The sequence below is a fragment of the Uloborus diversus genome, chromosome 10, assembly GCF_026930045.1.
Source record: "Uloborus diversus isolate 005 chromosome 10, Udiv.v.3.1, whole genome shotgun sequence".
NCBI classification, from domain to species: Eukaryota; Metazoa; Arthropoda; class Arachnida; order Araneae; family Uloboridae; genus Uloborus; species Uloborus diversus.
The window spans coordinates 133,126,401-133,149,015 of NC_072740.1; the positions used below are offsets into that span (position 1 = coordinate 133,126,401).

At 31.2% G+C, this 22,615-nt stretch overlaps 1 protein-coding gene across 1 annotated transcript in view; it reads left to right on the top strand.

Annotated features, from left to right (window-relative positions):
• LOC129231296 (troponin T-like) overlaps positions 1-22,615 on the top strand; it is a 73,588-nt gene that overhangs the window by 23,837 nt on the left and 27,136 nt on the right. Inside the window, exons 3-6 of the mRNA XM_054865584.1 lie at positions 13,750-13,788; positions 17,222-17,273; positions 19,832-19,945; positions 20,158-20,244. Coding sequence (XP_054721559.1) covers positions 13,750-13,788; positions 17,222-17,273; positions 19,832-19,945; positions 20,158-20,244 — 292 coding nt within the window. The remainder of the gene's footprint in view (positions 1-13,749; positions 13,789-17,221; positions 17,274-19,831; positions 19,946-20,157; positions 20,245-22,615) is intronic.

Consider the following 22,615-nt stretch of genomic DNA (forward strand, 5'->3'; position numbering starts at 1 on the left):
TTCATGAAAGTTTCAAAAACGTTTCTGAGTATTTCGGAATCCTCTTTCTGTAATGTCCAGAAACGTGTCTGAGTATTTCGGAATCCTCTTTCTGTAATTTTCAGAAACGTTTCTGAGTATTTCGGAATCCTCTTTCCGTAATTTCCAGAAAAGTTTCTGAGTATTCTGTGCAGCTGTGGTTCATGAAAGTTTCGAAAACGTTTCCGAGTATTTCGGAATTCTCCAAACAATTTTCAAAAACGTTTCCGAGAATTTCGGAATCCTTTTTCCGGGATTTTTTCTAAAATATAATTCTTTATTATAGTATTGCATACCATATCAGTTTCAATTCTTTCATATCTAAGAGCAATAATACAAGCAATTTTAGAATCATTCGTGGATTTTTTTTTTTTTTTTTTTTTTTTGAATTTCTAATGACAAATAGCATGGTTAACAGCATAACATATGCACAGTTATAAATTTTTGAAAAATTATGAAATAATCTAGTAGTTTCATTCCTAAACACAAAATCGTCGAGGAATTGGAGTGGGGGTACCTTCTGAAAAGTGGGGATTGTTTGTTAAACAATCTTAAACTTCAGTTTTTCTCTCAATATTTTCAAGACAAAACTATCAACATATTGTATTTTTAATGCAGAACTTAAAAATATATCTTGTATCAAACTTGATAGCTTTTATCTTCGGATAAAATTTGACAGGACTTACCTACCCTTTGCGTTCCGGAATTCGTTCACCTCAAGTCAATTTCTCTGACGAACAAAGTGTACCGAAAAGTACCAACAGAGAAATTGATGAATTTAAATATGACACCAAGTCCCCCTGCTGGAACCATTCGGGTTGATTCTTCTGTTCTTGCCCTTTTCCAGCTCATCACAAATATAAAATACTTATTCAAAATAGGTTACTGATTTTATTTTTACAGTGTGCGCAAAATGCATTATATATTTTATTTATTAAAACATTGAACTCTATTACATGATTATTCCATTTCATATATACGAAAATCCCCCCCCCCCACCGTAAGAGTGATGGTGCACCCATAAAATGCTATGAAGCGCCCCCCCCCCTTGAAAAAGCAACATCATATACATTATAAATCAAAGTATCATATAAATTATTAGTCAAATACTTTAATATGGTGTAAAAATACAAAATTATTTTATTAAGTCTTTTTTTTTTTTTTGCTTTTGGTAAAATTGAGGCTCGTAAAACGAAAAAAATGAAGACACTTTTAAATACATATATGTATCTATTTGTTAAAGAAATTAATACACATTTAACTAATTTAAAGCGTTTCGCTAATGCAAATATTTAAAGAGATATCGTCATTTAGATAATACTGAAGCACTATGTTCCTAATTACAAGAGATAGTTTTTTTTTTACTTCATACAATCTAGCTACACTGTTTACAAGAGAATGAAAACATGCAACCTTAAAGACGAACTATCAAACCTGACAATTTGCATATTATAACATTTAATTCATAATGCTTGATACATAAATGTTCAGCCAAATATTAACTGAGATTGACACATAAAAACAAAGTACACAATAACACTTATTTAAAGTTTTTTATAATTTTCAATTCATAAATTTTACAGAATAAAACTAGACACACTTGCACTTTAAATATGTGTTCTATGTAATGTAAAATATTTTCAAATTGCAATAGTTCACAACGAAAAAATGATGCTGAAGAAAATAGTTTTTTTTAACGAGATTTATATGAACTAAATCTCTTTAAAGTACACTGTAAAAAAAATCCGGAAACGTTTCTGAGTATATCGTGCAGCTGTGGTTCATGAAAGTTTCAAAAACGTTTCTGAGTATTTCGGAATCCTCTTTCTGTAATGTCCAGAAACGTGTCTGAGTATTTCGGAATCCTCTTTCTGTAATTTTCAGAAACGTTTCTGAGTATTTCGGAATCCTCTTTCCGTAATTTCCAGAAATGTTTCTGAGTATTCTGTGCAGCTGTGGTTCATGAAAGTTTCGAAAACGTTTCCGAGTATTTCGGAATTCTCCAAACAATTTTCAAAAACGTTTCCGAGAATTTCGGAATCCTTTTTCCGTGATTTTTTCTAAAACATAATTCTTTGTTATAGTATTGCATACCATATCAGTTTCAATTCTTTCATATCTAAGAGCAATAATACAAGCAATTTTAGAATTATTCGTGGATTTTTTTTTTTTTGGAATTTCTAATGACAAATAGCATGGTTAACAGCATAACATATGCACAGTTATAAATTTTTGAAAAATTATGAAATAATCTAGTAGTTTCATTCCTAATCACAAAATCGTCGGGGAATTGGAGTGGGGGTACCTTCTGAAAAGTGGGGATTGTTTGTTAAACAATCTTAAACTTCAGTTTTTCTCTCTATTTTCAAGACAAAACTATCAACATATTGTATTTTTAATGCAGAACTTAAAAACATATCTTGTATCAAACTTGATAGCTTTTATCTTCGGATAAAATTTGACAGGACTTACCTACCCTTCGCGTTCCGGAATTCGTTCCCCTCAAGTCAATTTCTCTGACGAACAAAGTGTACCGAAAAGTACCAACAGAGAAATTGATGAATTTAAATATGACACCAAGTCCCCCTGCTGGAACCATTCGGGTTGATTCTTCTGTTCTTGCCCTTTTCCAGCTCATCACAAATATAAATACTTATTCAAAATAGGTTACTGATTTTATTTCTACAGTGTGAGCAAAATGCATTATATATTTTATTTATTAAAACATTGAACTCTATTACATGATTATTCCATTTCATATATACGAGAATAACCCCTCCCCCACCATAAAAGTGATGGTGCACCCATAAAATGCTATGAAGCGCCCACCCCCCCTTGAAAAAGCAACATCATATACATTATAAATCAAAGTATCACATACATTATAAATCAAAGTATCATATAAATAATAAGTCAAATACTTTAATATGGTGTAAAAATACAAAATTATTTTATTAAGTCTTTTTTTTTTTTTTTTGCTTTTGGTAAAATTGAGGCTCGTAAAACGAAAAAAATGAAGACACTTTTAAATACATATATGTATCTATTAGTTAAATAAATTAATACACATTTAACTAATTTAAAGCGTTTCTCTAATGCAAATATTTAAAGAGATATCGTCATTTAGATAATACTGAAGCACTATGTTCCTAATTACAAGAGATAGTTTTTTTTTCTTTTTACTTCATACAATCTAGCTACACTGTTTACAAGAGAATGAAAACATGCAACCTTAAAGACGAACTATCAAACCTGACAATTTGCATATTATAACATTTAATTCATAATGCTTGATACATAGCCAAATATTAACTGAGATTGACACATAAAAACAAAGTACACAATAACACATATTTAAATTTTTTTATAATCTTCAATTCATAAATTTTACAGAATAAAACTAGACACACTTGCACTTTAAATATGTGTTCTATGTAATGTAAAATATTTTCAAATTGCAATAGTTCACAACGAAAAAATAATACTGAAGAAAATAGTTTTTTTTTAACGAGATGTATATGAACTAAATCTCTTTAAAGTAATAGAGTTGCAAAGCGACTTACCTATTCGTCGGTGGTGGTCTTTTGCAGGCTTTGGTCACCAAAAAGGTGATTTTTATGACAGAATAAAATTCTGCCAACAAAAATTACCCATTTGGTAGAAAGAAGAAAAGTATCCAAGAAAAAAGTAAATTACCTACACAAGTTATGCGACGCAATGAATTTACATGGCGTCCTCTCGGTAGTTATTTGGTTTTCAATTTCAGTTTGTATTCCTTCCGCGAGCATGCGTCGAGAATTTGCACTTCGTACTTAAAAATAAGTGACATAGATTCAAATTCAATCTTATGACGATACATATGCAAGAAAATATAAGACTTTAGAATTATCTTCAGTGAATTCATGCGAGGAACAAAACTTCTACTAATCCCCTTGATGAGTGTTACTTCGCATACATGAGTCAGTACTTGTTTTCATTGCGTGCTTTCGAAAGTTTCAGTTTTGATTTGCTGCTGGACTATAAAATTGCCGTGTGAGCTGCGCATGCGTCGACTCTTACTTTCTTGCTAAACGGGAAAGGTTTTTGATTATAGGAGAAAACTGCGGAGGGCGTACGAATCTGTGTATTACGGATTTTGTATATTCAGAGAGTTTTCCGAGATTTTTTACAGTGTAAGGGCAAGGCGTTCTGGGGTTCGCTCGCGAAAATTTTGCCGGTTGAATTGTTTTAAAAAAGGTATTCCAGGATATCTTTGAATTATTTAATGAGGAAAGAATGAGTTCGGAGGTTCTCCCTAGTAAACCTTTTGGAACTGATAAAGCCCTAAAACATTAATTTTAAACTTCCTTTGGCGACTTCAAAGGAAAATACGGAGGACTACTTCCAAATTTGTTTCTTAACTGGAGGTTTAAAAACACATTTTTACACATTTTTACTGATGTTGGGGGGATGCGGATTCGCTTCCCAGAAAAAATTCCGAAATTGGAATCTTATAATAGCAGGCTATCTTATCTTAGGCCCTCTTTGCAGATACAAGAAGGAGAAAGCGTGTTTACGGGTTCTCCTCCGGAAAGTTTTCGAAACCAAAGTTTGAAAAATGCAGTTTTTAGCTATCGTTGGGTGATCTCCCCAGAATATTTTTCAATTAAAATTTTAAAAACGTTCCAGCGATTTTTAATGATGAAAAAAGTGCGGGGGCGGTCGCCCCCCCCCCCGAATCGCTGCCACGGATTACAAGTTAAAGTTTAAGAAGAAGGGATCCACGAATTTAAATTTTTGGGAGAGAAAAAATTATCAATTTGCCAAATGGAACTCCAGTTCCTCTCCATTCAGTCATATCATTTGTACAAAAATCTTATGCAAAATAATTTTCATGTTCTCTTTCGTTGGATCCCTGGTCATGTGGGCATAACAGGCAATGAAGCGCCGATGCAACTGCCGGAACCGCGAACATCATGGTCGATGATAGTGTTCCTTTTGATGACACTAAAAACGCAATTTCTGACTGTCTTAACACACATTGACTGCGGACCTGGAATCTTGAAACACTAAATAAATTGCATTCGATCCAACCGTCGGCTAAAGGTTTCAAATCCTTACAACTTACCAGGAGAGAATGGGTTTTATTAACTCGTCTTCGCATCGGTCATACCAGATTCACCCATAAATACCTCTTATGTCGTGAACCAGCTCCAACTTGTATAAAATGTAACGTCAACCAGACAGTGTTGCATATTTTATGCAACTGCGCAAATTTTAATCAAATACGTTTTAAATATTTTAATGATTTTAATCCATCTTTGAAAGTCTTGCTGGGGGACCCACCCCATCGCAATATATACTTCTTCCTCCGAGAGATTGGATTCTCCTTTTCAATTTAGTGTTTGTGTCGTCAAAATGTAATTTTGTCCGTTTTCTTGTTATTCAAGGTTCTTTGACAACCTATTTTTCATACGTTTTTTAAAGTTTTTAATGTTTACAGGTTTTTTATTAGTTGTCTTAAACTACTGATGTTTATACCTTTCTCCTCAAAACATGTTTACTTTTATCATATCCTGACTTTATATTTATGTATAAATTTTAAACTAAAAAATCGTTTGGCGCAGTATAGTCCTCAAGAGCTCTTGCGCCATTAAAAATAAGTAAACCAACCAACCAACCCGAATTTGCCAAATGATAATAGTTGGGCCGAATGGAACTCCAAATTTCGCCAAATTATGACAATTTTGTCGAATAGAGCTCAAAATTTTTCCAAATCGTCAGACAAAATTTACCGAATAAGGAAACTTTTGGAAGGTCAGAGTGACCTTCCATCGGGGGGCCTCTGGTTACACTGTTGATGCATATATTTTCACTAATACACCACATTACGCGAATCACCTGATCATAATGACATGGTTCATTTAGCTTCTTCTCTACTCTAGCGCATTAAAAATCTGGCATTCATTCAATGTACTTCCGTATCCAAAAAACTCCCAACTTACTCTCAAATCACTTTTCACTTCACGTCACCGACAAAAAGGCGTTCTAAGTTAAGAATACCATTTCTTGGGAATTTTTTTTTCTCATCTGAGAGATATTCTTAATCAGATTATTTTTGGCTCTGAATATCTTTATGCACATTCATGGTTAATTCCAGATTTTGAAGGACGAGGGACTGCAATTTCGCTTTCACAGTGAAATATTGAAATGATTTGAAGTATTTCAAAGGAGAGAGATGCAACCAATTGAAATTAGTTTTGGTTGGGCGAATTCGACTGGAGTACAAAATAAAATAAATTATATCTGAAACGAAGACAAAAAAAAAAACATATTTCTATACATTTCTCATCAATTGTTTTGAGCTAGTGATTTGTTTGCTAGTGTAATGTTAAAAAAATATTGTACTGAAATTATTAGTAACAATTTTCGAATGAATATTAAAGTTATTAACATAAAGAGAAACATTTCTAACTTTTAGTATTAAAAATGTCAAAAAAAAAAAAATATATAATGTTTTTTATGCGTGACATTGGGGTACTTTTTGTTTAGCTTACCTTTGATACATAGCTTTCCGAAGACGACTTTTACATTGTCCCCGTTTAAACTGCAACTATCTCCCATTTTTCCAATCGTTAGTTCTAGATGCAAACTTCCAATTGTAAAAATGGTCAAAAGATGATGAATCAGACATTAAAATTTTGAAGCGAAAAAGTGGTTTAGTGAAAAAATACGAAATCTAACTACAAAATCTATTTTTTTATACGAACGTTAGAACCTCATAATAATGTTAAGAGAAATAATCTCTATTGAAAAATAATATCAACACGAAAAAGTTGAAACATTTACGATTAAAATTCACAGAGATATTAAATGCAGCATTTTGTGACTTATACCAATTTGTCCTCGTAGTCAACTTCAATTAATGGAGAGGAAATATAGTAGATAAAAAATGGTTTTAAATTATACATGTGCATAAAGTGTGTTTTTACTTTCTTCCATATCTAATATACAGGGTGTTCCGTTTTAACTTGCAAGACCTTTATTTTCGCAACCGCTAGTCCTAGACGTATACTTTCAATTACAAAAATGTTCAACATCAGATGCAGAGTTAAGGTATTAAAAATTTGAAGTAAAAATAAAAATAAGTCAAAAAATACAAAATTTAACTTTTTAGACAGGTCCCATGTCCCCGTATGTCACTACACTTAGTACACTTTTGTCAATTTTTCAAGAAAAATAGATTGATTAAGCATATTACTTTTTCGTCTTAAAAAACTTATTTCAAAACTCTGGAATTCCAGCTTTGCATTCTATTTAATTTGCATAATGGGCACCTTTCTTTTTCGTTGTAAGTCTAACTATATAGCAAATACATTTTTTTTTTTTTAATTCAAACAAGGATAGTCAATTTCAACTTGTTCAAGCTCATTTTGCTGATCAGAACATAACTCATCAGTAAAGTTAGTTGATGTTTATATGTTTGAGAGCTTATATGAAACAAACCCTGAGTTTGGTTACAAGTGCGAACTGATATTGTAATTATTAAGCAGATTTACTGCAGTGATTGTTTATATCTATCACTTATACTAATAAATTATATTATGTTAACATGGTTTTGAATGTTTAAAACTAAAGTCAACTAAGTAAGCAGCAGTTATATTGTTTTCATTCTGTTTATATCGTTATAGGGATACTTGATCCCTGTGATTATGTATGCCTGAAACCAAAGGGATCAAGTATCCCTAATATGATTTTTTTTGCAAAAGACTTGTATAATTCACATTCAGTGGCAGTTTACTAAAATTGTCTTAACTATTAACGACTGTATATACTCTAAAATTACACTTCGCTATTTTTTTTAAGTTGTACATAACAGGTAATGTAAACTTCGGAATGCTTTAATTAAAAAAAGTTTCCCTTGACACATTCAGACAATCACTTCTTGAGCTAAAAAAATGGCTGAAAAAAACCAAAATATTGCCAGCTTTTATGTACAAGCATTAGTTAAACAATGTTCTCAGGTTTCAAAGCTCTACTTAATGATTTTGGTATATTTTTAGCTGGGGGTCATGTATCCCCAGGGATTAAGTATCCCCTAGTCATTCCTATAATGATGTATTGAGTTATAACACATTTAGGCAAACGAAATACGAACATTTAATCGAGCAACACTTAAATTTCAAATGTGTAGTTCAAAAGAGGGTTGGAATAATTACTGATCTGTAAGCTCAAAGATTGGCCACGCACCATTCATCCCTCGTATTTCATTGCACAGTTAGTTAAACATTTTCCAACAAAATAAAGTTTAAAAAAAATCATTAAACAAACTTCTCCAAGAAATTGGAGATTAATTGATGATAAGGAAAAAACAAAGAATAAAAAAATAAAATCTAACTACAACACTATTCAAAGTTGTCATGGGAAAAAATGAGGCACTAGATTAAAAAAAAAATGTTTTTATTGTGTAGCGGCAAGAAAAAATATTTTCTGTATAAATTTAAAATATTGTTGCCTCAAATCATACGCCTTTAGTATCCACGACTTCATCAAAAGATTAATGCATTCGAAATGGATACGTCTAATGATGTAAAAAAGATAAAAATGTTTTACACGATTTTCACATTTTTAGAATTCATTTTCCATGAATTTTTAAAATCCTGAAGTTAGACGAAAATCTCTGCACTTCCTAGAAAAATATCAAAGTTCAAACACACTAAAACAAATGAGTATTTTCTCTGTAACTAGATTGGGGGCTTTGGAATTCATTGATATTTTTTTCGAAGAACGTAGGGTTTTATCAGTAGTTTACCTTTATTAGCTGCTCCCTAATTCCTGTTAAATTTTATTTACTTGTTTCTGATTGTTGAATTGGACATAAGATACTAGCAATAAAATAGTCCATTTGTTTGTTTCTCTGAGATGCCTGCACCTTGAAAACAGTATGGTCTAGAAATATGAAAATTTGACACACTGGTGTATTGCTTGTTTAAGAGCTTTGATTTTAAAACTTAGCAAAATTTTGAACTTAATCTTCGAAACATTGGCTTTTTTTTTTATTAAATTGCGAAGTATATATGTTGATTAAATTGCGAAGTACGGATAGACACTTAATGCACATAACAGTTGCGTAGAAGCCTAAAAAGCGGATATTAGCTTTAGAATAAAATAAAAAAGGGAAAGATGCTGCTGTAGCCCTTTAATTCTAGCCCCATTAAATAGGGGAACACGGGGCAAGATGACGACCTAAACAGTTTTTTTTCACGCACGTAAAAAATGTCAACTGATGCTTTGCTATCTGAAATTCTTGAATTAAGTTTCAATTTATAAAGCGTGAATTGATTAACAAAAAAACTTATTTTGAAATTTCATGCCACATAGAGTCATTTTTTGAAAATAAAATTATTCGTCATCTTGCCCTGTAAAAGGGGCGAGATGAAGAATAATCTTATTTTAAGATTTATATATGACTTCGTTTAAGTTAACGTGAAACATATATTTGCAATTATGGAGCAGGCATAATTACAACTTTTGCATAATACCTAATAAGAGTATATCAGTAAAAATGCTATGGAGCTGTAAAAAGGGTTTTTTCCATGACTGCTTCATTTATATGTAACACAAAAAGAATACCGAAGGGATGAAAGGAAACAAAATTTAGAGGCCCGAAAAATGCAAAACCCAATGCTTGTAATTGATGAGTTATGTGCTCTGGAAATATTACCATGGCGATGTAATTTTCTCTGCAATAGATGCCGGATTCGTCATCTTACCCCATGTGGCAGAAATATATGAACTGTCATTTTATTCAATTATATTGAACTTCAGTCAGTTATGCGGAATACTGTTTTAACTCGTAACAGGGGAGGTGCGGTCTCACAGATCGCTCAAAAGTTCATCCGATCACCTCTATTTTATTTTCAGTCCGATTGAATGGTTTTTCCTAATAGCTTTTTGTTTTGTGACCTTGAACGACCCTTTTGCGAGTGCATCTGGTTTAAATTTCATTGCACTTTTTAGAAGCGGTTTGTGAGACCGCACCTCACCTTCAGTGTTACAATTTTTGGCAGTAATAGACATGGCGAACCGTTTAAATAGGGGTTCCTTTATTTTACCCGTGTTATGCAGTAGAAATGCAAATTATTCCAGTTGAAGTTGAGAGTTGTTTAATATGTTCACAAGAAGTACGCAAAGATGTTTTAGGGATAATAAGGACAGAATTATAACGGGAAATACGACGCGAAATACTTGTAGTTAAAGGACTGTCAAAATTTTCTTATAACTTGATATAATCAATTTTCTGGTATTAAAATGTTCTGTATATATTAAACATTTAAAACAAAATCATTAATAAATAATAGATTAATTTTATTACGAGTAAGAAATTATTTACTGAAGAATATGAATTTTCATGAAAAATCTTAAGGCTCTAATAAAATTTCCTCGGAAAAGGTGTATTTTAATTCAGAATTCAAAAAAAAAAATTTCCTGTTCTAATAAAGGTACAAAGAGCACTTAAGGGAAGTTGCAGGAATGTATCTTAATTACACGATTTTTAAGAAAGTCTGAAAGTAAAGCGGTCTCTGAGATCTTACGTCCCCTCTTATGTCCTACTTTTTCACCTCCCCTGTTACGGGTTAATAAGGATGTTAAGCATTGTTTCAAACAATTAACGAAAATGAGTGTGACTTACTTTGAACCTTTGAGACCTTATTTAAACCATGAACAAAAATTAAATCCGCAGGGAATTCAAACAGCAAACACTTGATCAAGAAGCTATCTACTAAATGGATTCTGTCTTTAGTGTCTTTCGCAATTTTCTCAACAATCCTTGAATAAAGCTATTACCTATTGTCTGAAAATTTAAATACGTTATTCTTTCTTTTGCCCCGTGTTACCCTGTGAAAAATGGTACAGATGATCGGTTTCATTGTAGAATGAAAAAGAAATTTCAATTTAAATCCAACAAACAGCACAAAGAGTAAATCCCGGAAAACTGCTTTTAATCATAGGATAAAAAAGTGAAAGCAAGCTGATACTTGCCATGCGATGACTTTTGCTTTACTACACTGTAAACAAGGGGTTCCAGACGAGAGACTATATTCCCCCTAAGGTGAAGGCATGGTACCGAAGGGTGCCATACTAGCCAGGAAACGCAGCAGGGGTGCGAAAACAGCAGGCAATCGCAGAATGAATCGTTACGCATGCGCGTTGACTTCGACATTCATCCAAAAACTTCAATATGGCGGACGCAGGATAAGTAGCTCGATGTTACGTTCACATTGAATTAAGTAAAATATTGGATTAAAACTCTTCTAGGAATAAAAGTTTCGAGGATTTATCTCCAAAATAACAAGTAAGTACAGCTTTTGATCACTTTGTAGCTTTCAGGGCTTTCAAACATAGTTAAAAGTGTTTTTAAAAGTACGTTTACTGGTTTTTATTGTTTAACGGTTACTGTAGTGCTATCTCCAACATTCAAACCGATACTAAACATATCTATCATTATTTTCTTGAGTACTCGATAAGCAACGTTTAACCACCACAGTAAGATAATAATCAACAAGTGAGATGAAATAATGAAAAAAAATGATTCTTGTGCTTCGTAGATTATAAAACAGAATAGCAAGCGGGAAAAAATGAACTAAAAAATAAAACTCGTTCCGTCTAGTTTTTTTTTTTTTTTTTTTTTTTCATTCAAGTGTTTGAATCATTTCCTGTTAGCGGTTATCTAATTGGTGTTATTTTGTGAAGCCGATAATATAGCGTTAGAAATCTCTTTTGGTTTTTAAAAGTGGCGAAAAACTACTAGTCTTTTAATTTAAATATATTTGTAACAGCTCTTTGATACCAAGTAAAGGGGGTGGATATTTATTGTTTTATTTATTTTTAATATTACTGAAAAAAAAATCATCAATACGCAGAATTTTTGACACGTTTTTAACGGCCCCAGAGTTGTTATTTTCATTATTATTATTTATTTTATTAATTTAAAGAAAAGGATAAAAATTTCACTGGTCCGTAATTCTTTTCATTTGCTATTATCTGTCGTGGGTCAAAAGAGGATGAGAAACACTGAGCTAGAGCACGATCAGATGAATTAAAGCAATGAGCACTTCTTAACTATGTTGAAAACTCTGAAATATGATCAAATGCTGTAATTACAAGTTTTAATCTTTTCCAGTGCTTAATGCAATGTGAAAAATGTCTAAAACGTAGAATATCATGAATCAAAACTAGATATATGTAAAAAAAAGAACAACTACACAACTGTATTCAAAAACACACACAATACAGAAGAGGGGAGAGTAGGATCTACAAGTAGTAAGGGTGCCATTTTTCTCTCAGAAGGTTCTTTCTGGTCACCCCAGCTGCCTATCTTTTAGAAGGTGCCTGTTTTTCACCCAAAAAAGAGGTGCCATTTCGGCTCCATATTGGGTGTCGCTGGTGAACAAGCTTTTCACCCCTGAAAGGTGCCAAACGCAACCTGTAGTTTTAACAGTGTATAATACTTCAAAGTTGAAAGAGTTTCATGTTTGTGTTATAATTCAACTGAAACGTCTCATTTGAGTTTGTTAATTGCTAATTATTCAATTTTTTAACTTTTTTATCATATGCTGAAAGTTTTGATATTAAGATGAGGACTTTTTTTGTTGTTGTTGTTCATTTGGATTAATGTTATAAATATTTTCGATTACATAAACTAGCTTCTTCAATGTTTCATCATTATATTCTTATCTGCTCTGTTGCAGTGATCGAACAAAAACAGTGAATACTGCAAAATGTTTAATTTCGTGATGATCAGTGATGAATTAAATTACACAATATAACCAAGAGTCGAGACACTTTCAAAACTTCAAAATTTTTGCGAATTTTTCAAGAAATAAGAGATTAGTTATTCCGTAACTTTCTTCACGTGAAAGACATGCTCCAGCTGTCATTTTCCAATTAAAATTAAATTGCTTATTGATTTACGAGACGAGATATAAATTGAAGAAACTCAAAACCGTTTTATTTTTATTATTTTTCATCGTACATAACTGGGAATAAGCTGTACATTTTATAAATACGTTTACTTACTGTGTACAAACATTTTGAATGAAAGCATCACTTACTCACTTAATTTTGTTTTTTATTATTAAAGTTTTAACCGTAGTCAAGATTTCTGAAGAAAATATGCGTGCAACTTTATTAAAAGGAGTTTTGGAGCAAAATTGAATGTGATAAAATACTGCAATTAGTATTAGTATTCATGCAATAACTAGTGAAGAAATTAAATGTTCCGGTGGCCTAAGAAATACGTTTATTTACCTAAAAGATTGCTACATGGATAACCTCTTGGATATAAAAAATGGCACTAAATTTCTTCTAATTAGCTGTAGACATGTAGTAATCGTTTCTGTAGATACATGAAAATCAAAACAAAAAACATAAATATTTATTAAGGTTTTTTTTTTTTTTTTTTTTAATCGAATACTGAAAGAAAACATTTTAGTGCCGCTCAAAAATCCCAGTCATGTATAAAAAAATGCATTCCAAATACAAATCAACTCATAAAAATGTGAAGAAAATCGTTAGTTATACATTACAAGAACGAGAATTAGCTATGTACTAAAAGTATTTACCAATATTTAAATATTCTGTTCAAATTCATTCGTAAAATTCATATGAATGAGGTTACTTAAGTACGAGAACAATTAAATGAAAAATTCTAATTAAGTAAAATCATTTGAAACAGCATTTTTTTTTTAGTGAAGAAGAAGAGGAGGAAGAAACAAATGTTGAAGAAAAGTAAGTTTGTAACATTTCTTTCATCTTATTTTACTCTTATTCTTTTTAATTACATTAAGTTGTGGTCGTATGTTTCTATATCATTGTACATACTATTTCTTTTTTATTTTTTGTTGAACGTTTAAACTTCTTGAGGCAATGAGAAAATTTTTAAAAAGGAGCAAATCAAAATGACCAAATTTCGAAAAATCAAATTAAATGAAATAGTCACGTGCATCTCTCAGATAAAAACTGCAAATGTGCAGACTGCTATTGAGCTAAAAAAAAAAATAAAATAAATAAATAAATAAATAAATCCGGTGATGATTAAAAGCGGGTCTATGGTAGGGAGAAGAATAGCCTAAGTCAGACGTTCGTAGCGCACTCGCTGGAAGGTTAAAATGTGTTAAAATCCAATACATCAGGGTAAAGTAGTATGACGGATAAATACATATTTAAGCACAATTTAATTTCTGGAAATTTGTAATATTGTTGAAAACTGTAGCATTTGGTAAGTGACATTAAATACATTTTAATAATAAGTCATTTCAGCGGTCATTTTGTCTCGCACGTGAGAGCTCATACGTTTCCCTAAAAAATATTTTTTTAAAAAAATAAGGACACAACTTTCTGCTTAAGAAATTACTTTTTCGTTTGTGATTTCTAAAGCAGCAAAATTTTGCTCATTATCGTTTAAAACTATTGCTTATCGTTAATAAGTTACATTGAATGTCTCTACATTAGGTTTGGGGGTTGAGGGGGGGAGCAAAGGGAAAATGTTTTATCTACTCAGTAAATGAATACCCCTAACCAGTGAACAAAGAACATTTTCTTGTATCTTCCTTTATAGAAGTATAGAAGGAAAATACTGTTTCAAATTTAACTAAAAAAATTTTTTGAAACTTTATTTTAAACAAAAAAAGGAGAAAATATGTATTGTTCATTCATTGGGGTGTGTTAAATTCATTAACTGGTCACACTACCAATCTTGGATAAACATTTTTTTTTTGTTGCTTTTTCACAAATTCAAACACACGCGAATTTTACTTTTTTAATTTCATTTTTCAAATTTGCCAGTTATTTCTGGGGTGCACTGCATACAGGAGCGCCCCCGATGGGAGGTAACGGGAGTCGCTGTGACCTCCCAAAAATTTCCTTCTTCGGAAAATTTTGTCTCACGATGCGGCAGATTTTGAGACATCTTTGCAAAATTTCAGATTTAGTTCAACTCAAAATTATGAGTTTTATTAATGAAATTAAAACTTCCTCCCCTCCAAAAGTTAAAGTTTAAGGCACACCTGACTGCATACGATTTGCTTAGTTTTAAACTGAAAAAAAGGAAGAATGAAGCTAATTTCCAAAAAAAGGGAGTACGCCTCAGAACAGAAGTACGACATGTAATCCCAGGAATAACCCGAAGATATCCTCTTGTTGCTTCGAGGTGACGATACGGCTTACCTTCTTTTCCTTTATTCTGTTTAAAATACTATCTTTCAAATAATAGAACATTATGTCTTCCACTAATACTTCTTAGCGGTTTTCGTTACTCGATGGATTTTCATGCCACTATAGTCCGAAATTTATCATTTGAAAAGTTTTGGTCTAGGTTTGTGGGATAAAAGTAAACTTATTTCTCTAAAGTTATACATGGTGGAGCTCTAGCTTAGTGGTATTGCCATAACTTGTAACAATGAAATATCTGCGTTATCTTACCAGATAAATCTTTCTTAATACCTTTGTGGTATATAATAAATATGAGTTTAACTAGTTACACTTGAATGATATAATGTAACAAACAGTGCTTAAAATCGTAAAAAAAAAAAAAAAAAAAAAAAAAAAACCCTGTGTTGTTTGAATTATTCGTATTCCATGTGAAAACGGCTAAGACTAGGTTTTATCTTACCCGTCTTTCTTAACGCCATTCCTCTGGATCAGTGGTGTCAAACCTTTTTCTACCCGAGGGCCAGACCTCATATTAAAGGCATTCTCACCGGCCAAGGAACGTATAAATTTCAACATATTTCATTGTTTTCTAAATTAGATGGGAAAGTATGGAAAAGCAAAGAAAATGACAAATCTATAATTGTTGTTATCAATTACTTGATGCTTATTTTATTAAATGCATGCTTTGCGAAACTACTTTCTGAATATTTAGCTCCAAATTTGTGGCATTCACACAGATCAGCTTCGTGAGATGGATGTGGCCCGCGAGCCGTAGGTTGGGCACCGCTGCTTTAGATGATAAATATGAATTAAATTAGTCACACAAAAATTATTTTATGTGATAAAATTGCTTTAAACAGTAAAAAAAAAAAAACACTCACACACACAACTAAAACTATATGTTGAAATTTATACACACACAACTAAAACTCGTGTTAAGTGGATTATTCATCCTACTTTATAAATTAACGAGCTGGTGTGTGCCTTACATGACTTCCTTTTACGCCAAGTGCCTTGAAGAAAGCAAAGAAACACTTTTACTATTTTTACCCCAAGTTTATTGCGAACCGAAGCAAAAATACGTTTTATACAGATTGGACATTCTAATGTGATTCAAAGGTTAACTCTCTAAATATTGCCAATAATGGCCAAAATAAAACCACATTTAAAAAAAATAAATAAATAAAAAAAATAAATAAATAAACCTCGCCAAATTTATCGCCAACTTGGCGACCAAAAGCTTGGCGATATATCGCCAAGTGTTTGCCAAATTATAACACCACTTGAGTTTGCATTGAAATTAACAATGATTTCCCCCCAAGAAGGTGTGAAAGATCCCCTTTGGAATATCCAAATGCGACCAAAAGAGAAGGTGCACAACTAGACCCCACTAGAAATCTACGTACCAAATTTAAACTTTCTAGGACATACCGTTTTTGAGTTATGCGAGATACATACGCACATACGGACGTCACGAGAAAACTCGTTGTAATAAACTCGAGGATTGTCAAAATGGATATTTCTGGTGTTTATACGTTCCTAGGCATATATCCACGAGTGGTCGGGTGGAAAAAAACTTGATATTCATTCGGGGGCGAGCAAAATGGAAATTAAGGCCGAATTTTAGGTGATTTTTTTTTTTTTTTCGCGAATACGATACTTTCTTTACTTCGTAAATGGAAGTAAAAAAGAGTGACTCAAAATGGGTTAATTTGCCTCCAAAGATTCATAACTTTAAATCTTAACTACTTAGAGCCTTTTACAACTTACATTCTTATGTCTTAATTTAAATGATCCCTAAAATTGTTCATTATATTTTCTAGGAAAAAGTAAGTAGACGTTTTCTGGCATTATAGACCATGAAGGATTTTCGCCTATGACGGTAATGTATTTATCAACATTAAGAGTGAGTTTGTTTTGTGTCTGAAATCAAATTGATAAAATATACTTATTCAAAAGATTTCTAGGAATTTTTTTGGCTCAAAACTTGAATAGTTTCTCATTTTCGTAGGGAAGAGCCTCCGCCAAAAGTTGAATTATCCGAAGCCGAGTTGGCTCTGGAGGTAAGAAAGAAGATTATTTAAACTTGAAAACCATTAAAATTTTGCAAACTAATCAATGTCTCAGTTATATTGTTCATATTTACACTTTTAATTATTTTTCCGGGGTTAATATGTGAACATTATTTGGTTATTTCATATTGTACAGCCGCTAATAAAATTTCAGTGATAAATCAATTTAATAACAAAAAGTTCACCCAGAACTAACGTGTTCTTTGTACCTGTGCTTAGCAGTACTTAAGCATTGACCTTGTTACGCCATTTTTCAGTCTCTGTTCTATTATTTCATATATTGTTTTCATGGTTACAGACTTACTTTAAGAGAAAACAGCTCAATTGAGTAGATTTCATCTTCTTACTGCATTTATTCTACCAATTTCTTAAGCCTCTGATTTCATATAAAATTTATTCTTTTCAATACATTACTCCTTAAATTTCATACAAAGTTTATCCTATCGGTATATTAAACCACAAAATTCCTTAATATTGTACTCTCAATATGTTAGGCATCAAATTGTGTATCAGTTTATTCTCTTGAAATATGTTCTGTCTCAAATTTTATTATAGCTGTAAATTTTAAATGGCACGAGCAGTTTAAAAAAATTCCAGACATTAATTCTTTTTAACGTTATTGTTTCTTAAAATGAGAAACTTAGATTTCACCGTAAATGCAAAAGTTAAGCATATTTTAAACTGTTTAAAATTGCCATAATTAGATTTAATTTTTTTTACAACATACAGCAATTGTTTTGTAATAATGTTTAAAGTCCTCCACTTCTTTTTATCTGGAGCTTTAAAGGATTAAATTATCACCGTAGATGCAACTATTACAGAAGGTGGCAAAATAATTATACTAAAACAAACTTTTCTGTATTTTTTATTATTTTTCATTGTTGTTCCATAGTTTTATTATTTCAACATATTTTACAGTTAATTTAAACGTTTAAAGTTAAACACTTTACTTTTTGTTTTGTTTAATACAGTGATCTCTCGCTTATACGCGACCTCTGTTATACGCGTTTTTCACTTATACGCGTTTTTTTTTTTTTTTTTTTGCGGGCCCGGCCAGCGATATAAGGAAACAATGTTAACTCTTGTTCATTTATACGCGAAACCCAAAATGCACCTTTCACTTATGCGCAATAAATTTTTTTCAAGTTTTAGTCAAATCGCGAATTTGCGCTTCGCTTATCAGAAAATTTGTACCCTTCTTGTTCTGTTTATTTGAATGTATCGCACGCCTTTATTTCATTTTTCGAATTCTTCCAAACACGCGTTCTTTTTTGCACAAATAAGCAATTGGGGGTGGAATTAGTCTTGTGATTGACATCGAGAGAGGAGAACGGTTTACATACGAAAAAGTTGTCGTCATTAAAAGTCGTGGTCAAGCGGTAAGCATTGACGTTGCCTTGTATAAAAAGTAACAATCGTACAACTTCATTTTTTTAAAAATTACAATGCATAAACCGAAATTATGTGCATATTGATTCATTAATATTAGTAGTGTACTATTAGTATTACTATAACTGATGTAAACTTATTGCATTTAAGCTTATTTTTTTGGTTTTTCGCTTATGTGCGAATTTCACTTGCGCGCGAAACTTTCGTTGTCCCCTTGGGTCGCGTATAAGTGAGAGGTCGCTGTATTTTAAATGTGATAGACGTCAGTTACAACCTCCATTAAAATTTCAAGTTACAAGCTTCTTCTTGTGAGTGTGATTTTTAAATAAAAAAATAACGATTTTATAGGTAACTCAAGTATCCATATCATGCATTGAAAGCATGCCACGCCGCATCCAAGCCGTAATAGCAGCAAAAAGCGTAGTTACTAAATATTAAACAATTATTTTTTTACCTATTTATAGTATCGATCAGAAGGTACTTTAAGTTTAATATGTTTAATTCATATTTTAAATAAACTTTAAAATGTGTTCAAATAATAAAACTATGTAACAATAGAGAAAAACAATAAAAATACAGAAAAGTTCATTTGAGCACAATAAGTCGGCCACCCTGTGTAAGTTTTTAAATTTTTTCTACAAAGCATGTCACTTTGAATGTTAATAAGAGACAAACTGACTCATTTTTCCATCCCAGTATTCTAATTTTTTTTAAGTTGAATTGAATCCAATAATTAGTTGAGCTTGACTTTTGTATCCATTGATAGTTTCTGCAGAAAATCTGCATATAGCTACGTTTTAAGCATTTTTTAAAGTTACTTTTTACACGCATATTTCAAAATTCATTTCTGCAAAAAATGCACTAAAGAGTAGCGCAAATTTCTTAAGCTTAATTTATTTACTCAAAAGCTCTAAATTATATAAAAATATCTACTGATAATTTTCTATACTCCTTGTCCTTGAAAAAACAAAACTGCACAGTCTTTTAGTTTCAGTTATTCCTTTTGAAATAAATTTGTAGATAATTTAATATTTTACTCTACTTCTTAAACATGAAAGGAATATCTGGATACATGAAATTAAATATCCATGGTCTCTTCAGCATGAAATATTTTGTACATCATTTATCATTTCATAATTGTAATAGAAATGTTGTTACAGAAAATGAGGAAGAAGAAAGAAGAAGAAGAAGCAATGTGGACTGAGTACATGGAACAAAGGAAAAAACAGAGAGCAAAAGAAGAGGAAGAGTTAAGGAAATTAAAGGAACGTCAGGTATATACCATACAAATCTGAATAATAAACTGTTGATAAAAATAAAATTACGTAATTAGAACGAAATTGATGTAGTCTAATCTATTCATAAATATATGTTTGTAAGAATTAAATTTAAAATATACCCTTTTCAATGACAAAAAAAAATGTATTTTAGTTTATATTTTTGATGTTTAATTGAATGTGTATGCAATGTTTACATTATTTTCCAGATGAAACGAAAAGAAAGAAGAAAAGAAGAAGAAAAAAAAATACTTGCCTTTAAAAAACAACAAGAGTCTCAAAGAATAAAAGAAATGGTAGGAATAAATATCAATTTTACTCCTTGATTCATAACTTTAATAAATTATGTTAAAACATATTACACTATAGGAACGATGAGATAAACGACCAAGCTTAATGGACTTAAAATTCATTTATGTTTTCTGAAATCGCCACACAAGAATTTGAAACATAAACTTATTTATTTAAGAAGAGCAGAACAAAGTAAGCATTTCATTCCAGAATGAGAGCGATATCTTATTTTCAAAACTTAGTAACTGAAACCTGAGCGCATATGCGCCGCCTGAGGCAATATATGTCGTGGTTAAAATGATATTGGCTCAATTCATCCTAACATAGTTTGACGTAATACTAGAAAATTTTGCTTTTTTTTTTTTTTTTTTTTTTTCAAAAGAAGGATTTATATTTAAACATAAGTTTTTATCGCATTATTATGCATCAACTTTTGCGAAAATTTACTTGTTACGTGTTATAAAGTAACTTAAAATGACTTGAGCCACTGTCGATCTAAAATCTACATTGGTTTTACTGAAAACAAAATCAAACGAGAATTGTTATGAGTGCTTAACAGCAAATCCGTGATTAACTCAATTGATAATTTTTTCGTCCAATACCACTATCATTCTAACCCGTCTGTACGGATTTTGACTCAATATACTCATTGAGATGAAAGGTCTTTATGAATTTTATTTTTATCGTTAACCATAGACAGTAAACTCATTTGAAATCCGTATTTCCTTTAATAACAACCTATTTTAATTATCTTTTGATTAAAAAAAAATTAACCAACCTGCCGTTTTTGAAAGAATCATAAATTAGCCAATGATTTTATTTCAAAAAACAGAAGCAACTCGGAAAATGAAACAGTCAAGTTTACGTTGAAAACAGTTTAATCTTAAGCTTTTTAAATTAAATTTCATTCAGATCTTAATTTAAAACTCGTATTCAAAATAAAATGATTACAGAATTTCTTTTAAGCATTTATGAATCAATATTTAATGAAAATAAACACATTTTAATAACTAGCCTTTCAACAAAGATTCATGATAATCTAAAATGAAAAAACAAACAACTGCAATAATATGGTATTTTTCATTAGAAGTATGAAAACGGAAAATAAAAGAACTTTGAAATTAATGAAATAATTTTCAAATTGTATGGTGAAGAATAGTAACCAACACAATCTTTAGAACTTAAAGTTACGTTTTTTAAAAAACGTAGGGAAAGTATGATTTTTGATATTTTTTGCAAATGTTATCATCTTTTGTAGTGCTCGGCCTCATGTTTGTTTGCAGCAAATTTTTAAAATAATTTTAGCTAAATTAAACTCAAAAAGCGGAAGAAAATCATATTTAAGCGGAAAGACAGGGAGACAACCTAAAAAAAAAACAAAAATCAAAAACAAAAAAAAAAAAAACATATACTTATGATCCTCTTTGCACTGTTTAACGTATAAGGACGGATATAACAATAAATGTTAAGTTAGACAAAAGAACAAACGGACTTACTAATCCAATGTTCTTTCCTATACATGTTTCAGTTTCTTTTGTAAAAGTTATGCTTTCAAAATGCAACGTATTTAAACTGTTTTAAAATTGTTTCAATACTAAAACATTAAAACTTAAAATTGTAAAGCAGATGGGAATGCTATAACGTACTACTTTAAAAATGTGCGTGATAGTTTTTATTATTTTGTCGAAAGAATGAAAGAATATGTATTACTTAATTGTGAAACACAAACAAGGGAACCACATAAATAATGCAATATTGAAAAAAAATCACCTATTAATCGAAAGAGCATATTGGAACCTTTTATCTAACATATACATTATTTACCCTCATCCCCCGCTATCGAAATATAAGGTCTGAAACTCTGCCAAAATTTAAGAAAAGTTGCCTAAGTAAAAGACTTTGCGAGAAATGGAAGGCACCACCAGATTTCAACATCTACATGTGGCAAGACCTCCCATCTGCAGTACGCGTGAAAGGTCTCTTCCATTTCTCACCGAAACTCCCTAAATTTTTCTTAAAATTTCAGCAGACGTTAAGACTTATTCTTCGTTAATGAGGACACGAGGACATATCTGTTCTTTGCGTCCAAAACATAACTTGGCCTCTTTCGATAGCCGTTTATTTAGATATTTCATTATTGCACTATCACATGATTTTATGGTAAGTTAAAAAAAAAATTGACAGTGATCCCTGCAGCAAAACCATCTAAAAAGTAAACAATTGCTAGAACCCCACTCAATAATAAACAAAATCAAGCACATATTTCCGTTTAAAAAATTCAGTCCTCGAGTCATAAACCTCTTTAAAAAAATTTCAGTTGTAAAACTGACCTTTGAAGAACTATTAAGCAATAGAAGAAAAACTGTACTTTACACA